At 44.0% G+C, this 10,584-nt stretch overlaps 1 protein-coding gene across 4 annotated transcripts in view; it reads left to right on the forward strand.

The window, feature by feature from the left end:
• Positions 1 to 10,330, forward strand: part of BUB1B (BUB1 mitotic checkpoint serine/threonine kinase B) — a 46,200-nt gene extending 35,870 nt beyond the window's left edge. For all 4 annotated transcript variants that reach the window (XM_069729450.1, XM_069729433.1, XM_069729426.1 and 1 more), the window contains exons 15-23: positions 2,973 to 3,229; positions 3,533 to 3,693; positions 5,540 to 5,680; positions 6,702 to 6,814; positions 7,341 to 7,502; positions 7,699 to 7,841; positions 8,157 to 8,328; positions 8,603 to 8,709; positions 9,994 to 10,330. In XM_069729450.1, coding sequence (XP_069585551.1) covers positions 2,973 to 3,229; positions 3,533 to 3,693; positions 5,540 to 5,680; positions 6,702 to 6,814; positions 7,341 to 7,502; positions 7,699 to 7,841; positions 8,157 to 8,328; positions 8,603 to 8,709; positions 9,994 to 10,174 — 1,437 coding nt within the window. In that variant the 3' untranslated portion in view covers positions 10,175 to 10,330. The remainder of the gene's footprint in view (positions 1 to 2,972; positions 3,230 to 3,532; positions 3,694 to 5,539; positions 5,681 to 6,701; positions 6,815 to 7,340; positions 7,503 to 7,698; positions 7,842 to 8,156; positions 8,329 to 8,602; positions 8,710 to 9,993) is intronic.
• The last annotated feature ends 254 nt before the right edge of the window (positions 10,331 to 10,584 follow it).

The following is a 10,584-nucleotide window of genomic DNA, read 5'->3' on the forward strand; positions in this document are numbered from 1 at the left end:
AATCTTCCCTAAAAAAAAGTCTAAATGGGTCCACGGAGTTAGCTATATGTCTGTAGGATAAACGCCATCAGGGGAGATGCACCCCCTTCTCTACAAGTATATCAAGTGTTCGGTATGCTCCATACAGGGCAGGTGCCGGCTGTGTTATACAGCCTCCACCTGCCTCCAACAGCAGCATTTGGTGCAAATCAAATCATACCACCCTTATGACCTTTTCCATCTTGTCTCTCCATGCCTTTTTGCTGTTGGGACTTGAAGCTGACAGTGTTCTCAGCTTTAAGGGTTAGGTTTCCCTCTGTCCATCCTGTTCTCCAGGGTCTGGCCCATTTGGTCCCTCCCTACTGTCCTGGTGGAGTCGTGGGACCGCAACCTAATCCTGGATGTCCTTCAGCGTACTCCCTTTGAGACTGTTCGGGAGATCTTTCTTCTCTCTTGGAAGGTTTCCCTTCTGGTGGCCACCACGTGCATCAGAGGGGTTTCTGAACTGGCAGCACTTTTCTGTTGTCCCCCCTTATAATAATAATAATAATAATAATAATTTTATTTATATAGCGCCAACATATTCCGCAGCGCTTTACAAATTATAGAGGGGACTTGTACAGACAATAAACATTACAGCATAACAGAAATACAGTTCAAAACAGATACCAGGAGGAGTGAGGGCCCTGCTCGCAAGCTTACAAACTATGGGGAAAAGGGGAGACACGAGAGGTGGATGGTAACAATTGCTTTAGTTATTCGGACCAGCTATAGTGTAAGGCTCAGGTGTTCATGTAAGGCTGCATGAACCAGTTACCTGCCTAAGTATGTAGCAGTACAGACACAGAGGGCTAATACTGCATAAAGTGTATGAGAACATGATGCGAGGAACCTTTTTTTTTTTTTTTTTATTATAAATAGGCCACACAGGGATCGTTAGGTTAATGCATTGAGGCGGTAGGCCAGTCTGAACAAATGAGTTTTTAGGGCACGCTTAAAACTGTGGGGATTGGGGATTAATCGTATTAACCTAGGTAGTGCATTCCAAAGAATCGGCGCAGCACGTGTAAAGTCTTGGAGACGGGAGTGGGAGGTTCTGATTATTGAGGATGCTAACCTGAGGTCATTAGCGGAGCGGAGGGCACGGGTAGGGTGGTAGACTGATACCAGGGAGGAGATGTAGGGTGGTGCTGAGCCATGGAGTGCTTTGTGGATGAGGGTAGTAGTTTTGTACTGGATTCTGGAGTGGATGGGTAGCCAGTGTAATGACTGGCCCTTCCTCATTCTCCATCAGGACAAAGTAATTCTACGTTCAGTCCCCTTCTTTAATCCAAGGGTGGAATCTGTCTTTCATCTTAATGAGGGAATCGACCTCCCTTCTTTTTGTCCTTCTCCCTCTCCTCCTGTGGAACTGTTAGAGCAGTTTTGTATGTGCCTTTTCAGGACCGCTTCTTTCAGGCGCTCTGTCTGTCTCTTCATCATTCCTGAGGTTGTCCAGAATTTTGGCCTCTAAAGCTGCTATCGCTCACTGGATCTGGTTTTGCAATTTTGGAAGCATATCTGACAAAGTTCAGATAGCTTCCCCTGGCTTATTCCACTCAGCCAGTGGGGGCTTCCTGGGCCCTGCAGTTTGTAAGACGGCTACCTGGTCTTTTTTTCACTTTCTACAAAGTTTCTACCTATACCTCGGCAGATGCCAGACTGGGGAGGAGGGTTGTGCAGGCGGCAATTGTTCGTCTCCTCGACCTGAAGGAAATATGCCTACATTGTTGTTTCCTGGTTGTTTTTTTTCTATCCTTGTGACTGATTTTTGATGACCCATGGTCTCCTGTGTTTCCCCTTCAATGAAGCGATACAGAAATTGGCTGAACTGCACTTTTTCAACCATTTCGCCCTACATGGATTTTTTTTTTCAAATTTTTTAGTACATTGAAACCTATTCAAAACTACAACCTGTACAGCAAAAAAAAAAAAGAAACAAGTTACGGTAAGTTCTTGACAAAAGGGAGGAAAAAATAAAAGCGCAAAAATTTTAAAATTGGCCAAAAAAGCTACTGCTTGACTGGAAGGAACTTGAATATTACAAACACCCTATAAATCACCCTGCATTAAAGTCTGCACCCAGAAAAGTATTAAAATCTGTTTAGAAGTACATGTGGACCCTTCAGGTTCTTTTCAGGAAATAAAGTGGAGATTTTTTTTGTACATGCATAAAATCAAAGTTTAATTAACACAGTAGATGATTATGATTGCTACCTGAATTCTGCCTTTTTTTTAGACCTATCTCCTACATGACTGTACTTGGTTCACACATGACTCAAACGTGAAATTGGACCTTGTGGATTTGGGGTCTCGGTGTTATTGGGATATTTTTCAGGAACCCTTTAAGTTTATACAACAACAAGGTGAACAATCACCGATGGATCAATTCATTAGCGTGACTATTCACTATGAGAAAATGTATATACCTACTCATAGGAGTGAATACACCAAGAGATATATTAATGCAAAATAATTTTTATTGGATTAAAGTATAGCGTATATTACTGGGTTCCCCCCTATGTGGTTTTTATTGCTTCTGATGTTTTATACTATAACCCAATGAAAATGATTTAGTATTAATATATCTCTTGGTGTAGTCACTCCTTTGAATAGGTATATACACCCTGTAGGTTTGTAGAGGTCTCGATGTTTCATAAGATAAGAAATGCACCCCAAAAGGGCCACATTTTAAAAACTATGCCCCTTAAGGAATGGGGGGTAGTGAATATTTAGACCCCCACAGCTGTTTGGACCCCCATTCTGCCAGTATTCCTGTGATGGGAGTTCTCGATTTTTGAAGGAAGGACTGTAATTTGGGGAATGCACCGCTATAAAATCTATAAATGTTTTGTGACTTTAAGGAATATCCTATGTCTCAGGGCACAATCCCTTTTAAGAAACAAGATCTTTGTTAATTTTTCAGTATGTTAATTTTTTGTTTTTTCTTCAAGGACTCCATTGACGATATTGAACCCCTAAGTGAAGAGGCCATTTTGACCGGTTCCGGCGGAAATAAAACGTTATTTGCAGATCCGGAGGACACGTGCGAGTTTATGAAAGCGGCACAGTTGGCGTCCACTCCTTTCCAGAAAGCTAAGGATGAGCCGAAACAAACTGATACCTCCAGTCAGGACAGAATGCCGCTCAGAGAAAAGATGCCAGCATCTGAGGAGTCCTACATACAAGTAGTATGCCCCAATAAGCTGAGGTACACCATTTATACTACTTCTTCAAAAAATTGTCCTTTACTCACCGTCCTCAGGTCCAGTGCCGTGACTTTGTTGTTGTTTACGGTGTCTGTTATTGTCTGGTGCGCTAATGTCACATCGATAGCGCTGCAGCCCATTATTGAGATCAGCAGCTTTATCTGAGTTGACTGCACCAGATGCTGAGCTCACTGATTGGCAGTGCTGTTGACGTGACATCGGTGCTGCAGACAATAACACACTGAGAGCAGTGTCGTACCAGAGGAGGGTAGAGGTATGACAGCCTATCATTTCCCTTTTAACAGCCCCATTTTAGAAGCCAGTCAAGAAGACACCCGTTCCTCAGTGTCCTCGGTGTCCTCCGTCTCTGCTGGTTCGTCTAGCTTGTTGTCCTCCAAGACGCTGATAATGCAGGAGAAGCCTGATCTTGTGTCCCAGATTTCTGGAGTATACGAGCAATCTTTAGGTAAGTGAGCCAGGATTGTCCTATAGCCCTTAAGGTACCGTCACACTAAGCGACGCTGCAGCGATACCGACAACGATGTCGATCGCTGCAGCGTCGCTGGAGAGCTGTCACACAGACAGCTCTCCAGCGACCAACGATCCCGAAGTCCCCGGGTAACCAGGGTAAACATCGGGTTACTAAGCGCAGGGCCGCGCTTAGTCACCCGATGTTTACCCTGGTTACCGTTGTAAATGTAAAAAAAAAAAAACAACACTACATACTTACAGTCCCGGTGTCTGGTCATGTCCCTCGCCTTCAGCTTCCTGCACTGACTGAGCGCCGTCAGTGCGGGAAGCTGACGGCGAGGGACATGACCAGACACCAGGAATGTAAGTATGTAGTGTTTTTGTTTTTTGGGTTTTTTTTTTTTTACATTTACAACGGTAACCAGGGTAAACATCGGGTTACTAAGCGCGGCCCTGCGCTTAGTAACCCGATATTTACCCTGGTTACCAGTGAAGACATCGCTGAATCGTCGTCACACACGCCGATTCAGCGATGTCAGCGGGAGATCCAGCGACAAAATAAAGTGCTGGACTTTCCCCAGTGACCAACGATCTCCAGCAGGGGCCTGATCGTTGGTCGCTGTCACACATAACGATTTCGTTAACGATATCGTTGCTACGTCACAAAAAGCAACGATATAGTTAACGATATCGTTGTGTGTGACGGTACCTTTAGCTATTGGTACAGCAATGTGTACTCTCATAATAATGCCTACACAAGCCTCTGTTCAGACTCACAGCATGGCTTCTGTTTGTTACGTTTTATAATGGATCATAACAGAGATATAAGAGATGCTTCCAAGAGTGATTCCATTAATTAAAGCAGGTTTTTGCCATTTAGTCTGAAAGTAGCATAATATAGAGCAAGAGAGCCTGATTCCAGGGATGTGTTACTTGTTATGCTATGTGTTGTAATTTCAAAACAATTACAATCAGTGTTTTATCAGCAGGAAATTATCACTGTAGGACTAGGTGTCACGTGCAGGCTAATCTGATTGCCTACAGTATACACAGGAAGTTGCCAAACTGCCAATCAGTGGTGTCGGTAGGGTTATCCACAGCTCTGCATTCTGTGAGCACTGCTACATGTATAGCAGAGAAAATAGAAGATTCTATCAAAACTGCGCCAACCAGCCAGTAAGTGACACACAGCTGGAATCAGGTTATCTGTCTCTACATTATGCTGCATTCAGATTGTATAGAAAAAACCTGTTGTGTCCTTCCATTCACATGGGTTCTCTGCTTTGGACAATCCCTACTAGTTAGAACAGTCCCAATAAGGTGATCACAAAGTGTCTCCTTGTAGAGATCGCCAGCAATTTGTAAGGACTTTAGGAGCAACCCTTTAGTTTATTTGGGGCATTAACCTCGTCCTGGCTTGCAAACTCCAAAATTGCTATTTTTCACTCACTGCAGCTTCCCTCAAAAATGTCATTTAAAAGCTATCAAAATATGGTACGTACCCCAAAAAGTTATAAAAAAAAAACAGGTCCGCACCCAAAAAGTTAGAACTCTGATATAGGTCCATCAACAGGAAACTAACAAAGTCAGGGACCTTAGAAAATGATGTAAAAAACAAGTTTACGATCTCCATGACAGAATACCAAAAAAAAAATCCTATTGACATGAATACAGTAACACAGGACAGTACCACTCTGCCTTGGCCAATAGATGAGGAGGATCCTGAATAGGGGACCCCCCATCTGTTAACTTGGGGTCCTTTAATTGTGTCTTCTTCCCAAGCTGTGACCTGAAGTGTTATCACAGACTTGTCTATATGGCTTTGTGTTCTTCTATTTCAGACGAAGCCGCTGTACTCCTAGGAATCACAGAGCTGCAAAGAAGCATCCTGGAGGCGATGCCTGAAGTCTTGGCATCAGAAGCAATCATCCGGGAGGCCGGGCTGGTCCCTGCTATGAAGGATCAGCAAGAGGTGCTGCTTGGTAAGCCGAAAAGTCACTCATCATTATGGAGTGGATTCTACTTTCTTATGAGAAGTCCTGCATATATATCCAGCTGCAGAGCCGTGTATGATCTATCTATTAATGCAGCACGTCCCGCAGGAGTGGCCTTACTAAATTTGGGGAACGGTCTGCAGGTTGCTCAATTTTGGCTATGCCTGGCACATCCTAGCTATGAAGAGAAACTGTATTATAGGTCCATTTAAAAGGAATCCGTCAGCTATTTAATCTCATAGCAGCATAATCTAGAGGCAGAGAGCCTGATTCCAGCAAGGTGTCACTTGCTTAGTAGTTTAATCTAGTTCCATTACACTGTTTTATCAGCGGGAGATTATCACTACAGGACTACAGGTGTTGAGCGCCAGGCTGTCCAGCTAATCTGTGTAACCTCGCCCTCACCACTGATTGGCAACTTAGTGACAATGTGCAGTGTACACAGCTGCCAATGAGTGGTGTGGGGAGGGTTATACACAGCTGCCAGAGTGGTGTGGGCGGGGTTATACACAGCTGCCAGAGTGGTGTGGGCGGGGTTATACACAGCTGCCAGAGTGGTGTGGGCGGGGTTATACACAGCTGCCAATGAGTGGTGTGGGCGGGGTTATACACAGTTGCCAATCAGTGATGTGGGGTGGGGATATACACAGCTGCCAATGAGTGGTGTGGGCGGGGTTATACACAGTTGCCAATAAGTGATGTGGGGTGGGGTTATACACAGCTGCCAGAGTGGTGTGGGCGGGGTTATACACAGCTGCCAATGAATGGTGTGGGCAGGGTTTTGCACAGCTTGGCATTCCCGAGGACTGCTACATCTACAGTAGAAGCATGGATTCTATCAAAGCTGTAGCAAGCAGCCCAGTAAGTGACACATCGCTTGAAACAGGGTCTCTGCCCCTTCATCATGCTGCTCATAGATTCCATACCCTTCTGATAGTAAGTAATATTAGTTCCTATCCAAATGCCATTTATAGCATTCACAATAATTGTCTGCCATTGGATCTTGCAGGCAATGACTCCTATTGTCTTAAAAGTGAGGTTATTCTTGGTGAGAACAGCAGCCTTCACATGGGGACCCAGGCTGGTTGCGATATGGTGGATCTGAAAGGAGTGGTGTTAAAGGTTTGTAACCGGTTTTTATATTTGAGATAATTTCATATCACCTTAAATATTACTGTTACTCTTGTTTCCACAGCAGTGAATTCTCCCACAGAGCGGATATTTTAAAGGGCTATTCCCATCTTCTTAAATTGGTATCTGTCAGATACAGCTCGTTGCCCTGGAGACCCACCACCGCTGCTAGTCATCAGAACATGCTCAGACTTACAAGTTCTCTTCTATTGCGCTTGTAAGTGCTGCTTTGCATCTGGCTGGGATCGCGGGACACATTGTTACTTCCTAATCCTGGCCACTTACAGCTCAAAGTTTATAAGCTAGACACCAGCGGTGGTCGGTCTCCTCAGCAACAAGTCTTAATGAAAAGTGTTAATATTTCAAGAACGGCTGCAAATTTGAATAAACAGTAAATTGCAAAATTGCTTAGTTCTACAAACTCTATCCGACAACATCCATCTATGAAGATGGAAATAATGCTTTAAAGACTAAATTACTACCATTTCCTCAAGATATCTTTGTGGTCTTCTGCCAGGTGGATTCAAGACCACTTCCATGGGATTTCTACATTGTACAGCAGCTAAAAGAGCGACTTGGTGATGCCTTCGAGATCAGTTTTGTTGAGCAAAGTAACTGTTACCTCTTTCCTGATGGATGCGTTACACTTTACAAGGATGTCGGCCTCTTCAGTCTCCACGTGAGTTTGTGTCTGTGTGTGGTGTCCTGGAGTCCTTGGCCAGTATCGATTAGTTCTCAGTGATGACGCTGGCGTAGCACAGGACCCTGGGTATACGCCCTGACACTGTGTTTGTCCGCGAGCTGCTGCAGTACCAGACACTGCTTGTGGATAATGGTGGCGCTGGTTCACCTACTGTCTGCTAATCTTCTTTTAGGATATACTCCAGGACTCGGAGGCTTTGGTGGAGCAGGTTGCTGTCCTGCTGGCTTACAACCTTCTGAGTCTCATAGAGAAGCTGCACACAGCAGAGATCGTCCATGGAGACTTGAGACCGGAGACTTTAATGCTGGATGTGGGGTCTGTATTCTTTTATTTCATGTTTATCACTGTGGGAGAGTTTTCTAAATTTCGGCTGACGTTCAGCCACATGTATATGGTTTGTCATACCTCAATTTAAAGGGGTTCTCTGGTGAAAACACGTTAGCACCTGTTCTGGATCGTGGGGGTAAGCCGCTGCAAACGGGGGATTTTTATCATCTTTAGAATGGAGCAGCAGGCCAGACGACCGACTGTTGCGGCATTAATTCTACATGGGACTGCTGGCAAAAGCCGAGTTTTTTTTTTTTTATTTCAATGCTTTATTTCTTTGCTTTGCTGCTTGTGTCCCTCCAGAATCTTCTTCACCCTGCCGTCCTGCACAGAGATGAGCAATTGCTTAAAGCCGATTGACTTCTCTCACAGCATGGACATGCGGCTATGTCCCACATTGACCACCAGAGCTTTTCCTATAGCACAGACTGAACATGGACAGCAGATTCTGAGTCCACAAACCTCCCCCTACCAGGTAAAGAGATGGATTCAGACCTAGTCCCACCACTGAGATCCACACTGATTGCCAGAGTTATGTAGCCTATTCTCCCCGGGCCATGAAACTGCGGTGAAGAGCAGACTGTCATGCATGTGCCCTTTTAATCTAGTTATTCTCGTGTATCCAGTGGATGGGGGTTGGATATTCGTTTAGATATGCCATTCTCTGCAGTACAGCATGCTCTCCAGTGTTGGTGCAGACTCATGTGCTCTCTGGACTCCATACATGCCTGTTGTTTTGCTGCCCTCAGGTGGATCTTCTTGGTATTGCAAATATTGTTCATTTGATGATCTTCAAGGACCCCCTTCATCTTCAGCAGATTAATTCTTCATGGAAAATCACAAGACAGATTCCAAGGTGAATCCTATAGCATAAAATAATCCTTTTATTTAAATCTATTGTGAGATGAGATTCAGTGCAAGAGAAAGAAACGTCATTATGAATTGCAATGCTTGACTTGCAATTTAGTCCTTTTGGGGACAAACCAGGTTCTGTATTGGGGACCTGCGGTATTGAACCTGAATATTCAGAACTCTAAAGCCAAGATAAATGGACACATTCTGAAAGTTAATAACACTGGCACCTTGGACCCCTGGAACCTGCAAATATTATTATTATTATTCTTTATATTTGTATTTTTTTATTTTTTTTTTTCTTTAAAAAAAGAAAAAAATCTCTTTATTTACATAGCGCTAACATATTCCGCAGCGCTTTACAGTTTGCACACGTTATCATCGCTGTCCCCATCAGGGCTCGCAATTTACATTCCCTATCAGTAGGTCTTTGGAATGTGGGAGAAAACCCACGCAAACACGGGGAGAACATACAAATTCCTTGCAGATGATGTCCTTGGTGGAATTAGAACCCAAGACCCCAGCGCTGCAGTGCTAACCACTGAGCCAAAGTTAATTCTAAATTACTTGAAAATTCTCCATATCAGTAAGGTAGCAAGAATCTGATCTACCTGGGAGCTGTACCGTAACAATTTCCTAGACCTTACCCATTCAGTGGTATCGGGCGGCTCAGGAGCTGGGTTCTTTTATACTTATTATATATCCAGCATTGGTCTCTAAGGGAATGTTTCCACGTTCAGGAAACGCTGTGTTTTTGACTCTGTGTTGAGCCGCAGCGTCAAAAACGCAGCGTCCAGTTGTTACCCCATCTCCACTATGCATTAAAAGACGCATGCGGCATACCCGCGAAAACGCACATGTGGCGCGTCTTTTAAGAACGCAGCATGTCCTTACATTGCAGAAACAACGCAAGGACAGCGCAGGTGACCTGCCAGTGACCTCTGGTGCAGATTTGGTCAGGATTTTACCTGCATAAATTCCTGACCAAATCCTGATGCAATCCTGAACGTGTACACATACCCTAACAGCACTGGCCAGAAGGAAGCACCGATTGCTGCTGTTAACCGTTTATATGCTGCAGTCCAACGAACTGTAGTATTTAAATGGAATGCACGCTTCCGTGCTTGCTCTCATGGGCTCCCCCTAGTTGTGGCTTCTGGTTTCCTCCCTTCTATCATTTCATTTTTGTCTCCAGTGTATTATAAAATGAATATAATACATGTGGGGCTTATTGCCTCCTGCATAAATTTGCTTTCCTGTTGGTATAACGCTCTCTGCTCACTTGCAGGTGGTGGAACGAAAATCTATGGAACACCTTCTTCTCAAAGATCCTGAGCTCAAGCCACGGGTCCACCGCCAATGTACTAAAGGAGCTGAAGGACCAGATGGCCCAGTTATTTGACAGCCATTTAGAAGAGGAAGTTTGTAGATATTTTATTCAGTTTGAAACTCTGCATAACCCCTTGTGATTACGTCAATCCCTTTTTTATTTTATTTTATTTTTTTCTTAAGTCCATCCCTGGACGTATTGCCTAACAACGCCCCTCTGTTTATATGTTATATAGAATACGTATTTATGTTGGTGTGTTTAGTATGGATATTTCTATTAAACTTTATTGCACTTCTTGCTGTTTCGGTTTTTTTTTTTTTTGTTTTGTTTTTTTCTTCCTTTCTGCTATAATAAGTAAACCTTTGTTAGAGGATGAAAGCCTGCACTAAAGGAATCCAACAGAGCAAGTCATGCAGAATAATAATTATAATAATAATTTCTCCTTCGCCTCATTGGGGGACACAGACCGTGGGTGTATGCTGCTGCCAATAGGAGGCGGACACTAAGTGATAGAAGAAAGTGATCTCCTCCCCTGCAGTGTACACCCTC

The sequence above is a fragment of the Ranitomeya imitator genome, chromosome 1 (assembly GCF_032444005.1).
Source record: "Ranitomeya imitator isolate aRanImi1 chromosome 1, aRanImi1.pri, whole genome shotgun sequence".
Lineage (NCBI taxonomy): Eukaryota > Metazoa > Chordata > Amphibia > Anura > Dendrobatidae > Ranitomeya > Ranitomeya imitator.